At 42.0% G+C, this 15,893-nt stretch overlaps 1 protein-coding gene across 1 annotated transcript in view; it reads left to right on the top strand.

Moving 5' to 3' along the window:
• LOC140195872 (uncharacterized) overlaps window positions 1–15,893 on the top strand; it is a 128,619-nt gene that overhangs the window by 97,653 nt on the left and 15,073 nt on the right. Inside the window, exons 8-10 of the mRNA XM_072254512.1 lie at window positions 3,559–3,688; window positions 9,418–9,524; window positions 13,849–13,958. Coding sequence (XP_072110613.1) covers window positions 3,559–3,688; window positions 9,418–9,524; window positions 13,849–13,958 — 347 coding nt within the window. The remainder of the gene's footprint in view (window positions 1–3,558; window positions 3,689–9,417; window positions 9,525–13,848; window positions 13,959–15,893) is intronic.

Below are 15,893 nucleotides of genomic sequence, written 5' to 3' on the forward strand. Positions count from 1 at the left end.
TTCACCTACCACTACCTGAGCCGCCACATCCAACAAATCATTCTCCACAACCTCTGCCATCTTCAATGGAATCCTACCGCCAAACACATCTTTATCTCTCCTCAACTTCCCACAGGGCTCACACCCTCCCTACTATTCTCCCTCCTGACATGTATCCCTGCAGTGCCAGAAATGCTACACCTGCCCATTCACCTCCTCCCTCACCTCCATTCAGGGTCCCAAACAGTCCTTCCAGCTGAGGCAGTGCTTCACCCGTGAACCTGTTGAGGTCGTCTACTGTATAAGGTGCTCTCTACGTAAGTGAGAACCTGACGTAGGTTGGGGGATGGCTTTGTCAAGTACCTCCGCTCCATCTACAAAAAGCAGAATCCATGTCCAGCCATTTTAATTCCTAACCCCATCCCTATTCCAACATGTCCATCGATGGCCTCCTCTTCTGCCACAATGAGGCCACTCTCAGGCTGGAGGAGCAACACCTCAGAATATCTCGGTCATCTCCAACTTGATGTCATGAACATCGATTTATCCTTCTGATAATATTTTTATTCCCTCCCCGTTCCCTCCTCTTCTGTTGCCCACTCTGGCCTCTCACCTCTTCTCCTCAACAACCTCCCCCTGGTGCCCCTCTTCTTTTCTTTCTCCTAAGGGTCTGCTCTCCGACCAGATTCCTTCCTCTCCAGCCCTTTACCTTTCCCCCTCACCTGGCTTCACCTATCACCTTCTAGCTATCCTCCTTCACCTACCCCCACCTTTTTTTATTCTGGCATCTTCCTCTTTCTTTCCAGTTCTGAAGACGAGTCCCCACTCCAAACTTCAACTGGGATTTTGTTTTTCATTGCCCTGGATGCTACCTGACCTGCTGAGTTCCTTCAGCATTTTGTGTGTGTTGCTCTAACTTGATGACTATTTCCAACAAGTGACCACATTAATTGGTATGTAGCTGTTGGAACGGTCTGGCTAACCACTTCCTGATGAGGTGCCTTGTGGTTTTGCGTTTAGTAGTACGGACATATTGTTTATCCACTGGCTAGAAACTCTATACTTTTGTCACTGCCAACCAAACAGCCAAATCGTCTCTTTTTCAAACTGCTTGGCAGATTTTATATTTTGAAAAATCAGTCCGGGGTAACAGTGTGAAGAAACACGGGAATGAAAAATTCTTCTCAATATGGAGAGTTCAGGCACAGTATAGCAATGATTGCATATTATACTCTGCTTCCAAGGCTTAATTGGAACTGGAATTCAGGAGGAGAACACAACATGTACACCCACCCATGTCACACAGATTCTTTTCTAGCTCATGGTTTCTGGATTAGCCAATTATTTGTGGATAAACCTTCATGTAAGGAGAAAGCACACTGTGTGTAATCCAAGTTGAAATGATTTGTAACTTAGTCCCAGAGGAGCTATGTTTATTTGGGTAAAGGAGATGGCGTGCTTTGAGGGGGAGGTGGTCGTGAAGATGTTTGAATGACTAGGTCTCCCCCATTGTTTAACATGATAGCAACAACAAAAGCATTACTAGTTTCAAAGCATAGCAGGGCTAGGAAATTGGGAAATAAATTTAAAAAGAGTTGATTCCTTACTGTTTCTTAATACTTTGAAAGCAACAACAATGATTGAAAAGACCACAAACCTTGGGGTTGGAAAGATCTGTTGAAGTAGCAGATGTGCAAGTTAAATTCAAACAGTTGCAACTCATCAATGATGATAGTGAGCTCTCGTTGGTGAAAGAATGCAGGGAAAGGCAAATTCTACAATCATAATATCATGTTATAGATCATTAAAAATACTCTCGCTTTGAAAATCAAATTTTTAAGATGTAACTGTTGTGTTAAATAAGATATTATGAAAACTGCCCTTTGTAGCATATTGTAACAAGAATACAATGGGAGCCACAGAACCAAGCTGTAAAACTGCAAATGTATAAAATGTCCATGCAAAAGTTACAGTAATCAGTCAAAAGCACATGGCCAATAGGAGCAGGGGTGGGTCATTTGGTCACTGTTCTGCTCCATCATTAAACATATTCAAGGCTGATCCTCCATCTCAATACCAAATTCCCTCCTACCCCTTCTGCTCACCTGCCCATTACCTCCCTCTGGTGCCTCCCCCCTACTCTTTCTCCCATGGTCCACTTTCCTTTTCCATGGGCAACACCTCATATTCCAAACTGAAGGCATCAATTTCTCTAACTTCCAGTAATTTCTCCTCTTTCCTCTCCTCATTCTGGCTCCCCTCCTCACCCTTCTCTTCTCCTCACTTGCCCAACACCTCCCACTGGTGCCCCTCTTCCTTCCCTTCCTCTCATCATCTACTCTCCTCTCCTATCAGATTCCTTTTCTACAGCCCTTTACCTCTTCCACCTATCACATGGCAGCTTGTACTCCTTCCCTTCCTCACCACTCTGTTCTGGCTTCTTCCCCCTTCCTTTCCAGTCCTGATGAAGGGTCTCAGCCTGTAAATTCGACTATTTATGCCTCTCCATGGATGCTGCATGACTAGCTGAGTTCCTCCAGCATCTAGGGTGTTTTACTCTGGATTTCCAGCATCTGCAGAATCCCTTTTGTCCAAATTCCTGCAAATTCCCCTTACCCTACCTTCGATACCTTATCTGTCCAGAAATCTGTATCTATCTACAGAAATCAATAGAGCTTCATTAATATATTCAGGGGCATTCAGTTGTAGAGAACTTCTCAGGTTTCCAGCCATCTGAATGAACTAATTTCCCCTCATCCCCGTCCTGTATCCTGAGAACGCGACCCTTTGATTTAAACTCCCAGCCAGGGAAAAATTCCTCCTTGTATCCAGTCTGTCCAGCTCTGTCAGCATTTTATATGTTTTAAAAGATTTCCTCTTATTCTTCTAATCTCTAAATACTACAACTGTAGATGACCTATCCTGTCCTTATCAGGTAGATCTGCCATCCCAGCATCAGTCTGGTGAACCTTTGCTGCACTGCCTCTAAGGCATGTATATGTCCTTTCTTAGGTGAGGAAACCAAAAAAAATGCACACAATAGGCCTCCTGAGGTATCACCAAGGTTCTGTATCACTGTGGGAAGACATCCTTTCTTCTCTACTTAAAGCCACTTCCTATGAAGGTCCAATATAGAACATAGAACACTAGAGCACAGTAGTGTTTCAGCCTACAGCCCACATTTTAACCTTTTCTAATGTCAATCTACCTTCCCTCCTACATAACCCTCCATTGTTCTATCATCCTTGTGCCTATCTAAGAGTTTCATAAAGGTCCCTAATGTGCCTCCCTTTATCATCACCATAAAAGGACGTTCCACACACCCACCACTCTCCGTGTGAGAAAAACAGACCTCTTACATCTCCCCTATAATTTTCTGTAATCGTTGCAGTGTCTGCATGTCCTTGAGGTTTATCTGGTGTATTTCATCAATATATGGAAATCCATTACCCTGGAGACTTCATTCGAGCATTGCGCAATGCCTGGTATGTTTTCTCAGGCATCGGATTCAGTCTATAATATTAAAGATGCATGGATGATAATGCCCATCTTTGATGTGTTTATTTCCAATGTTTGAAGGGAAGAAAAAGAAGGAGCTCCCACAGATTGGCCCCTGGTTATCTAAATTACACCTCGCAGATAATGGCATAGATGGAAGAGGGAACGAAGGCAAAATAGGTGCAATGGCATTTGCAGAAACGTTATGCCAGTAAGTATCTTTAAGTGAGACTTTCATCTTGTCTGAATATAAATATATATTCTTGGAAGTATTTACCATTTTAACTGCATGTCATAATATTTACTATATCCAGTATTTATCCCTTGAAATGTTGATCTAATTTATGTGTATCAAATGGTCTCAAATGAAGATAAAATTTATTTTCACACTATTTAGTCTGTGTTTCAGATCTACTGTAATCTATTTCCTTTTTTTCCAGCTAAATCACCCGTGGTACCTTAGTTTCAGTTCTACTGCCTGTGGCGGTCTTCTTACAGGTTAACTTGGTTTCCTATTGCAGGCCTGTAGTTGCCCACTTACACAATAATTGCCTTGTGAATGCTACTTTTCATGTTAGTTGGTTATACGTTGTTCCTTATACATAGATGAATTGTTTTGAAACCCTACCTTCAGATCTGCTCGACTGTAGTTCCTTACTTACAGGCTGCTTACCTGTTACTTTTCTCCCTTTAAGACCTACTGGCCTACATTTTCATATTTACAGACCAAATAGTTTGTAGCTCCTTATTTTTAAACTAGCTGGTCTCTAGTTCCTACTTTAAGCTTAGTTTGTCTACAGGAACAGCACTTCAGGCAATCAATTTCTTGCTGACTATCAAGCACCCACCAACATTAATTCCATTTTGTTTGCCCCACATTCTCAATAACTCCCCCAGTTACCACTCACCCAGAGACAAGCAGCAAATCACAATGGATAATTAGTCTACCCATGCAAAACACCCTTCCCTCCACTGACTCAGTCTACATTTCCTCTTTCCTTGGAAAAGTAGCCAACATAATGAAGGACCTGTCCCATCCAAGTCATTTTCTCTCCTCCCCTCTCCAGTCAGGTAGTAGATATTGAAAGACCACACCACCAGACTTGAGGACAGCCTCTATCCTGCTGTTGTCAGACCCTGAAACAGACCTCCAATATCATAAGATTTAATCCTTGACCTTCCAATCTTACTCGTCCTGGTCTTTGCACACTATTTGTGTACCGGCACTGCAGTTTCTCTGAAGCTGCTACATTGTAGTCTGCAACACAAGATTCTGCAGTTGTTGGAGATCTTGAGAATCACACACAAAATCCTGGAGGAAGTCAGTATGTCAGGCAGCATTGTATGGAGGGGATTAAGCAGTCAATGTTTTGGAACAAGTCTCTTCATCTATAGATGCTGCCTGATTTGCTGTGTTCTGCCAACATTTTGTGTGTGTCACATTATAGTCTGCATTCTGTTTTCCTTTTACAACCTTGATATGCCGTACATGCGTAAGGCATGATCGTGATCTTGGTTACAAAAGTGGTAAGTTCGTGAGTAGATAAAGTCAGCATGTCCCCATCAACCCTTACCAATTTTTATTGATGCATCCTGTCTGTACGCATCACAGCTTCATATGACAACTGCTCCGCTCATGACTGCAGGAGATTACGCTGAGTTGTGTACACAGCTCAGTACATCGCAGAAGCCAGCCTCCCTTCCTGTCTACACCTCGCACTGCCTCAGTAAAGCAGCCAGCATAATCAAAGACCCCATTCACCCCGGACATTCCCTCTTCTGTCTTCCCCCACCCAGAAGAAGATGCAAAATCCTGAAAGCGCATACCACCATTGTCAATGACAGGTCCTATCCCATGTTACGAGACTATTGAATGGTTCCCTAGCACAATAAGATGGACTCTTGCCCTGAATCTACATCATTATGATCCTGCATTTTATTGCCTATTTTCACAACAGTTTCTCTGTAGCTTCGCTGAGCATCTACGCTCCGTCCGCCAGAACAAGTGGGATCTCCCAGTGGCCACCCATTTCAATTCCACTTCTCACTCCCATTCTGATATGTCCATCCATTGTTTCCCTCTCACTGTTGTGATGAGGCCACACTTAGGTTGGAGGAACAACACCTTACATTCCGTTTGGGTAGCCTTCTACCTGATGACATGAACATCAATTTCTCAAACTTCCAATAAAGCCTTCCCACCCCTCCTTCACCATTTCCCATCCCCTTGTTCCTCATGTTATCTCCCTCCCTGCCCATCGCCTCCCTCTGGTGCTCCCCTCCCCCCGCCCAATTTTCCTTTCTTCCATGGCTTCTGTCTCTTCCACCAATCAACTTCCTTGCTCTTCACTTCATCTCTCCCCCTTTAAGTTTCACCTATCCCCTTGTGTTTCTCTCTCCCTCTCCCCACCCTTCAAACCTACTCCCCAGCTTTTTTCTCCAGTCCTGCCAAAGGGTTTTGGCCCAAAACGTCGACTTTTTTTTTCCATAGATGCTACCTGGCCTGCTGAGTTCCTCCAGCATTTTATGTGTGTTGCTCGGATCTCCAGCATCTACAGCTCTTCTCTTGTTTGTTCTGTGTAGCTGTTATGCTTTATTCTATTTATTATTGTTTTACCTTGTGCTACACTGTGTAGTGAATTGATCTGTATGAAAGCTATCCCAGAGAATTTGTTCATGTGACAATAATGAACCAATTCCGATTCCAGAGGAAATGCATACAGTCACGTAGAAAAGACAAGAACTGCACACTGACATCACCAGAGGTTAGGATTAAACCTGGATGGTTGGAATGAGGGAGATGCTGGTCTACCAGCTGAACCTTTATTGCCCCCTATACAGAGACTAACTGGCTTTTAATTCTCTTTCTTCAAGTTGTTTTCCCCTGTTTTTAGGCTCACTGGTCAACAGTCCCCTCTTTCACTCTCATATCAAGTGCAAAGATTTATCATAAACTGATGCTGAGCTGAATGTAGCAAAGCAATATCCTGCCTTATTGAAGACAGAAATGTTTATTTCATTCACTGTGTTTAGATTAAACTGGTAATATTGCATAATTTAACATCAAAATAACAAATAATGTTTAGTGTTATGTAAAATGTGCAGTGACCTCAAATAATCTAATGTCTGAATCACCATCAAAACATATTTAACAGTGTGCAATTACTGTGTTGCATGCTAGATACAGCTAACCTCAACACAGTAAGTTGGTTCTTTCACAGGGAAACCAGACATCTGGGGCTCAATGAGCAGGAGGAGCAATTTTGCACCATCTTAATAAAAGGAGGGATTATTTAATTAATACTGCAGGAGCTGAGAAGCAAATATGATTTAGGATGCAGAGTTTCAATGCAAATCCACAGACAGGACGTGTCAAGGGAAGACAGTCTCTGGCAGGGTGCCAAATGTGTGAAATCTGAAGTGCAAAACCTCCTGTTTGTATGGATGCTGTGTGATCTGTTCCCCCGTTACAAATCAGTACCCCAAAATAACAGAAAGTACTCCATATGCAATTGAACAATTTAGCTCTTAATTCTTCATTTGACTAGTAAAGAAAATCAAAAAGAAAAGGGCCCATTTTAACGAAACAGTCTAATGTGCACGTTGGAGCTCACGGTTTCCCTTCCGTTGGTCCTCCATCGATTTCCCCCGGGCTTCGTCAATTCCTGGCCCCACTCCAAGTCCACTCTGTCCTGCTCTCTATGACCTCTACTTTCTGGCATCTTCTCTCGTCATCTCTCGCCAAACAAAAGACTCAGATCACTTTGTTCTCAGGCGCACAACAAAAAAAAACTCTCCCTTCATTGGACGGTGCACATTCCAACACCCCTGTTATCTCCAGCCATAACCCAAACACTGCTGCTACAGAAAAACCATTACATCCACAGTGCTTCTACATAAAAACCTTAACATTAGCAGTGAAACCTTTCCCAGGGCATTGCAGATGTAAAGAATGATATATTTTTAAATTTTGGGAGAGCCAATGAGTCTGTCTTGTGGTTAGATAAAGTCCATGTGTGTTGAATTAAATCTGGATTATCGAACATAGAGCCTTTTAGCAATCAGATAAATGTTAATTCCTGCCAATTAACCATTCTGACAGTAAAAACTAACCACTTTGCAATCTTCATCCTTTGGATTTTAATTATTGTCTTTTTTTTAAATATTATAAAAAATCTCTCATGAACTTTTCTCCTTTCTACCTTTTTAACTATCCCTTAATTCAAAATAGCAATTTCCTTTGTCGTTACTTCATCTAAATTCTGAAAATTTCTAACAAAATACTGTGGGGGTTATCTTGCCAGATAGACACTGGAGGCTCAAAGAGGAGTCTCACAATAGTTTCTCGAGCAGCTCAGGGTGAGCCATAAATGCTGGTTGTGCCAGCATTGTGTGCATTCCATTCGATGGGTATGTTTTTAAATATCATTCTTTACGTCCTACTTTGTGGATTTATTTGCTTCTCAGTTCTTGCAGTATTAATTTTGTAATCCTTCCATTTAATTGATTAAAGAGGTGTAAAGTGCTCTTCCTGCTCATCCAGCACCAGATGTCTGATTTCGTTCCTACAGACGTAAAGATTGGATTTATTTTTCACATCTACATCAAAACATTGAAACATGCAGTGAAATGCATCATTTGTGCTTGGGGATGCCCACAAGTGTTGCCGTGCTTCCAGCACCAGTATAGAATGGTCATAACTTATTAACCCTGACCCGTACTTCTATAGCTATGTGGTGGAGAGGATATTGACCGGCTGCATCACAGCCTGGTATGGAAACGCCAATGCCCTTGAATGGAAAATCCTTCAAAAGGTAGTGGGTACGGCCCAGTCCCAACGATTGAACACATCTACATGAAACGCTGTTGCAGGAAAGTAGAATCTATCATCAGGGACCCCCAGCACTCAGGACATGCTCTCTTCCTGCTGCTGCCATCAGGAAGAAGGTACAGGAGCCTCAGCACTTACACCACCAGGTTCAGGAACAGTTATTAGCTCTCAACCATCTTGAACCAAAGGGTATAATTTCACTCGATTTCACATGCCCCATCACTAATTTGTCCCTACAACCTGCAGACTCACTTTCAAGGTCTCTTCATCTCATGTTCTCCATATTTGTTGCTTATTTTGTGTGTGTTGGCGCGTGGCCAAGTAGTTAAGGCGTTGGTCTACAGATCTGAAGGTCGCTAGTTCGAGCCTCAGCTGAGGTGGCGTGTTGTATCCTTGAACAAGGCACTTAATCACACATTGCTCTGTGACGACACCGGTGCCAAGCTGTATCGGCCCTGGTGCCCTTCCCTTGGACAACATTGGTGTTGTGGAGTGGGGAGACTTGCAGCCTGGGCAACTGCCGCTGTTCCATACAACCTTACCCAGGTCTGCGCCCTGGAAACCTTCCAAGGCGCAAATCCATGGTCTCACGAGAGTAACAGATGCCTAAAAAAAAATTTTTTTTTGTATTTGCATAGTTTGCTTTCTCTTACCCACTGTCTGCCTGCCCTGTTGGATGCGGTCTTTCATTGATTCTAATATGGTTATTAGATTTACTGAGTATACTCTCAAGAAAATGAATCTCAGGGTTTATGTGGTGACGTATATGTACTTTGATAATAAATTTACTTTGAACTTCGAATGTGGCAGGAAACTGGAGCACCCGGCGAATGCTCATGGGGTCATAGGGAGAACATACAGCTGTGGGAATTGAATCCCCATTGCTGATCGCTGGTGTTCTGCTAACCCATACACAGTGCCTCCAACTGTGACATTATCACCTCATGTGCAATAGTTAACAGTTTGTTAAATATTGCTGCAATGAAATAGAAGTGGGTGTTCGTTACTGCATGTAATCATGTTAAAGACCTGTATCTATCACGTCCTTTTTTTCTGTAATATTTAGATATCCAACATTTCTTTTTCTTCTTTACCATGTTTTCATACAGATTGATAAAGTTTTCAGACCATTTGACAGAACTGCATTTAGATGGTAACTGCTTGGGTGAGCTGTGTGGCAAACAGATACTCGATGCCTTAACGAAAAGGAAAGAAGGTACTTTCAAAATTTAATTTAGTGCCTAATCAAATTACCTGCATGTTAGACTATTTTTTACATATACGTTTATGTACTTCCAGAGGAGATTCATGAGAATGATTACGGGAATGAAAGTGTTAACGTATGAGGAATGTCTGGCCAGTGCTCACTGGAGTTTAGAGGAATGAGGGGAATCTCAGTGAAACCTATTGAATATTGAAAGGCCAAGATAGAGTGAACATAGAGAGGATGTTTCCTGTAGTGGGGGAATCTCAGACCAGAGGGCACAACCTCAGAATACTAGGACGTCCCTTTAGAACAGAGATGAGGAGGAATTTCTTGAGCCAGAGGGTGGTGAATCTGTGGAATTCATTACCACGGACAGCTGTGGAAGCCAAGTCGTTGGGTATATTTAAAGCTGACGATGATAGGTTCTTGATTAGTAAGGCCATCAAGGGTTACAGGGAGAAGGCAGGAGAATGGGATTGAGTGGGATAATAGTCTGCCGTGTTCGAATGGTGGAGCAGACCCAATGGGCCTGTTTCACATCCTGTGTCTTGTGGTCTTATGGTCTTGTAGCAAAGGAGGCTTTCTTTGGAACGTTTGGGTGTGGGATGCAGAGGTAACCTTGGCTGACTGTGCTGAAGGTACAAGCTGCCTGGATATTTTGGTACCAGGAACGAGCCTCATTGCTTATAATTGTGCTACCTGTCACAGGATAAACCCAGTGTGAAAGGAATAGGGAGTCACGGAGAGTAACACCACAGTGGCAAACCCGTTGGCCCACCACATCCATGCTGATCTTTTGCCAATCAGCATTAATCCCTTTTGACAACAGTAGGTCCAACTCCTTCTCTGCTATCCTCTTTAATCGACTTCTCTGTGTCTCTTAAATATAGTGATTGAATCCTACCTCTACCACCTACTCCAGAGCAGATTCCTGATGTCAACAGGAGAAGGATCACAGTGAGAATATGAAGTTGGAGGCTGGCCGAGCTTTGGAAAGATGGAATGTCCATCATTAATGAAGAGAGGCTGTAGGGCTTGGAAGGGAAGGAATAATAAGCAAGGAGATAAGGAGGCACATCATAGGTGACAGACAGCAGGTTGGGGAAAACTGTGAGTGGCTTTGGAGGTCAAGTTGGGTCAGTGGAAGGAAGTCTTCCTGCTCCATGGGGCTCCACATGCAAACTGGTGAATTCACCTGCTGTATGGATCCAGCCCTCCTTTTATGTCTTTTTGCTTATCAAAATTTTCCAAGATTATACAGGTCTGGAGGAAATAAATTTGGATTGAAGTTTTATATAACCTTACTACTAGTCACTGGCCTCTATTCCAATTAAATTCATATAAGTCATATAATGAACCACATCATATTGTTATGGATGTTATATAAGCAACCTAGAGAAAAGGATTGCAGCCCCCTTGAAGAGGGAAAGCTAAGAGGAGATTAGAACATATAAGTTATAGGAGAGGTTGGATTTGGATTGGAGAATATTAGCTAAAAAGAGAGTTTAGACAAATTTGAATTGTTTTCACTAAAATATTTGAATTTGGGGGAGACCTGATAGAATGATATCAGATTATGAAGACTATAGATAGGGTAGATAGTCAGCCTTTTTCCAGGTTCAAATGTCAAATACTAAAAGGCATAGGTTTAAGGTGAGCAGTGAGCAGGGGAAATCTTTGTTGACACTGAGACCGGTAGGGGCCTGAGAGGAGAGGTGGTGGAAGCAGATGTGATAGCAAAGTTTAAGAATAATTTATACAGGGACATAAAGAGGCAGGGAATAGAGAGACACTAACAATGTGCAGGCCTATAGTATTACTTCAGAGTCCATCACGGGTGGCGTAAACATGCTGGCAGAAGAGCCTGTTCCAGTAGAAGTGGATGTCCTTCATGATAATTGTCACCTTGCATGAAAATGTTAAAAAAAACTGCAGATACTATAAATCTGAATGTTGCCTCAAATTGAAACTAAGGGACTTTGTTTTGTAAATCAAAAACAAAGGGACACCTATTTTTGCTCTAATTGTGTCCTTTCTCATAAAATGTTGTGTTTAATTGATGTTTTTCTTGTGAATACTGCTTTGATTTGATGCTACTAGCCTGTGATGCTCCATCAGTAAGTTCTCATTGCACTTGTGTATATGTGTGCTTGTGCATATGATAATAAACTTGACTTTGACACTGAAATAAAAACAGAAAATACAGGAGATACTTGGCAGGTCTGCCCACTTCTGTGAGAAGAGAAAAGAAGTTTGTGTCAGGTCACAGTTTGTCATCTTATCCAAGTCTGGCATACGTGTACCCCACTGACCCACCAGTAGATGTGGAAAGGATGTTTCCCATGGTGGGGGAGTCTAGGACAAGAGGGCACAGCCTCAGGATAGAGGAGAATCCATTCAAATCAGAGACACGGAGAAATTTCTTTAGCCAGAGGGTGGTGAACTTGTGGAATTTATTACCACAGGCAGCTGTGGAGGCCAGCTCCTTGGGTGTATTCAAGGCAGAGATTGATAGGTTCTTGATTGGACATGGCATCAAATGTTACAGGGTGAAGGCCGGGGAGTGGGGCTAAGGAGGGAAGAAAATAAGGATCGGCCTTGATTGAATGGTGGAGCAGACTCGATGGGTCAAATGGCCTATTTCTGCTCCTATGTCTTATAGTCTTATAGTCTTATGAGTTGGCTCTTTACTTTCCTCTGAAATCGCCCAGCAAACCATCAAGTGAAATTGGAAACAGACAAAAACCCGGGCCATATAACAATATAAAGTAAAGGCATCTGTTAGTCTTGTGAGACCATGGATTTGCACCTGGAAAGTCTTCACTCTCCAGGGCGCAGGCCTGGGCAAGGTTGTATGGAAGACCAGCAGTTGCCCATGCTGCAAGTCTCCCCTCTCCATGACACCAATGTTGTCCAAGGGAAGGACGTTAGGACCCATACAGCTTGGCACCAGTATCGTCGCAGAGCAATGTGTGATTAAGTGCCTTGCTCAAGGACACAACACGCTGCCTCAGCTGTGGCTTGAACTCACGACCTTCAGGTTGCTAGTCCAATGCCTTAACCACTTGGCCATGTGCCCATGCATAATAATGATATCCCTTTAAAAAAATGATTATTTCAATTAATTATTTCAGAAGGGATTTGAATATGATTTTTAAATGTGAAAGCCTCTCTAAGGGTGAACCAGAGTCAGAATTAGAATCAGGTTTAATATCACTGGCTTATGTCGTGAAATTTGATAACTTAGAGACAGCAGTGCAATGCAATACATTATAAATGTAGAAAAACAAATTGAATTACAGTAATTATATATATATGTATATTAAATAGTTAAGTTAAAATAAGCAACGCAAGAACAAAAATATTGAAAAGTATTGAGGTGGTGTTCATGGGTTCAATGTCCATTTAGAAATCGGATGGCAGAGGGGAAGAAACTGTTCCTGAATCGCTGAGTGTGTGCCTTCAGACAGTAACAATGAGAAGAGGGCATTTACTGAAACAATTTCAGGAATGACAGACTTTATTTCGGGGAATATACTGGCAAAGCTGATGTCGTTCTTTTTGGAAGAGAGAAGTTTGCAAGGAGGATCTAATCTAAGTATAATCCAGAAGGGTATAGACAGAGTGGATAAAGAGAAATTGTTCCCAGGAGCAGAGGCATCAAGAACCAGGCACCGTCGAGTGAAGGTGATAAGCTAAAGAACCAAAAGCGGTATGGAGAAAAACTGTTTGATCTAGTCGGTAATCAGGGTCTGAAATGAACTGCTGGAGGAGCAGTGGCTCTAGATTTAGTTGAAAACTGGAAGTGTCCAAAAGGGGAAGAAAGTGCAGACTATGGGCATAGGGCAGGGAGTGCGACTAGCTACCTTGCACTTACATTTAGCAAGTTTAGGCTCAAGGGACTGAACAGTTTCATTCTCTGTGTTGTGACTATTCTGCGATTCTGTGTATGACAGAGCTATGGGGAAATGGCAAGTGAGTGGCAATAAATGTATCATTCTTTGAAAGGACAAACACACAAGTGATGGGCCACATAACCACATATCTGTGATTACTGAATGATAATGGCTGAGGCACTCTGTTCGTGTTGCTGTAATGTGTCTGCAGATTGGATTTGTCAGAGGTCAACATTTGAGTTTGCTGAGCTCTGTGCAAGTTCCACATGCCTGACATTCCTTCAGACCACAACATACCATTTCCTGTCAGAGAATTTAAAAAGTAAAATCATTATTTGAAATTGTGACTAATCCTGCGCCTTACTTATTAATTCACACTTAAGAATACCCAGCACATTTTTGCAGAAATATCTTGTGTTTTTTTTGTTTCTTTCCAGCAAAACTCCAGGATTTAAAAATTGAAGTCTCAACCCAAATGAATGCAGATACTTTTATAAGCATCTTTCAAAATGCCAGAAAGCACAAGAAAGCCACAAGGAAAAAGAAGGTAAACCAAAGGACTTTGAAAAACAAGAGATATTTGCAGATGCTAGAAAGCTTCAAAAATAATGGCAGATGCAGAAGATCTGAATAAGATACAGAAAAGCATCAAATACTGAAGATACCCAAAGAGTCAGGCAGCATCTGTGGAAGGAGAAACAGAATTAATATTTCAGGTCTCTTTTCTCTCCACAGAACCTTTCTGACTTGTTCAGTACCTCTACCATTTTCTGTTTCTAATCCAAACAATATGGGTAGCTGCAGCAGAGTGTTGAGAATTGAGCATTTCTTCATAACTTAAACTCAGTTGGTGATCTTTCCAAAAAAAAAAAACAGGGTCAATGAAGAGAAAGCATTAGATAGTCTGGTCACCATACCTTGCCAAATCTGAAGAATGTGCAGTGAAAATTACAACTGAGAAGGTGCTCAGGAAGCTTAATGGCCTGAGGGTGGATAAATCTCCTGGACCTGATGGAATACACCCTTGGGTTCTGAAGGAAGTAGCTGGAGAGAATGCGGAGGCATTAATGATGTTCTTTCAAGAATCGACAGATTCTGGCATTGTACCGGATGATTGGAAAATTTCAAGTGTTACTCCGATATTTAAGAAGGGTGGGAGGCAGCAAAAAGGAAACTATAGACCTGTTAGACTGACATCAGTGGTTGGAAAGTTGTTGGAATCGATTGTTAGGGATGAGATTACGGAATACCTGGAGGCACATGACAAGATAGGCCAAAGCCAATATGGTTTCCTGAAAGGAAAATCCTGCCTGACTAACCTACTGCAATTCTTTGAAGAAATTATAAGCAGGAGAGATACAGTAGACGTGGTGTACTTGGATTTACGGAAGGCCTTTGACAAGGTGCCACACATGAGGCTGCTTAGCAAGATAAGAGCCCATGGAATTACAGGGGAATTACTGTAATTCCATGGGCTTTTATGTTGTGCTGGAGCGTTGGCTGATCGGCAGAAAACAGAGAGTGGAAATAATGGGATCCTATTCTGGCTGGCTGCCAGTACCAGTGGAGTTCCACATGGATCGGCATTGGGACCGCTGCTATTTACGATGTATGTCAATGATTTGGATTATGGGATTAATAGATTTGTGGCTAAATTTGATGATGATACAAAGATAGGTGGAAGAGCAGGTAGTGTTGAGGAAACAGAGAGACTTAAATAGTTTAGGGGAATGGGCAAAGAAGTGGCAAATGAAATACTGTACTCAAATGGTAAAATAGTACAACTGTGGCTGACAAGGGAAATCAAAGCTATTGTAAAAGCAAAAGAGAAGGCATACAACAAAACAAAAATTAGTGGGAAGACAGAGGATTGGGAAGTTTTTAAAAACCTACAGAGAATAACTGAAAAAATCATTAGATGGGAAAAGATGAAAGCAAGGTAGCAAATAATATCAAAGTGGATAGTAAAAGTTTTTTGAAGTATGTTAAAAATAAAAGAGAAATGAGAGTGGATACAGGACTGCTAGAAAATGAGGCAGGAGAAATAATAACGGGGGACAAGGAGATGGCTGCTGAATTAAATGAGTATTTTGCATCAGTCTTCACTGTGGAAAACACTAGCAGTATCCCTGATGTTGTGGTGTGTGAAGGAAGAGAAGTGGGTGCAGTTACTGTTACAAGAGAGAAGGTGCTCAAAAACTGAAAGGCCTAAAGGTATATAAGTCACCCAGACCAGATGAACTACACCTTAGGGTTCTGAAAGAGGTAGCATTAGAGATTGTGGTGGCATTAGAAATGATCTTTCAAAAATCATTGGACTCTGGCATGTTGCCAGAGGACTGGAAAATTGTAAATGTCACTCTAGTCTTTAAGAAAGGAGGAAGGCAGCAGAAAGGAAATTATGGACCAGTTAGTCTGACCTCAGTGGTTGGGAAGATGTTAGAGTCAATTGTTAAGGATGAGGTGAGGGAGTACTTGGTGA

This window comes from Mobula birostris, chromosome 4 (assembly GCF_030028105.1).
Source record: "Mobula birostris isolate sMobBir1 chromosome 4, sMobBir1.hap1, whole genome shotgun sequence".
Classification (NCBI taxonomy): Eukaryota; Metazoa; Chordata; class Chondrichthyes; order Myliobatiformes; family Myliobatidae; genus Mobula; species Mobula birostris.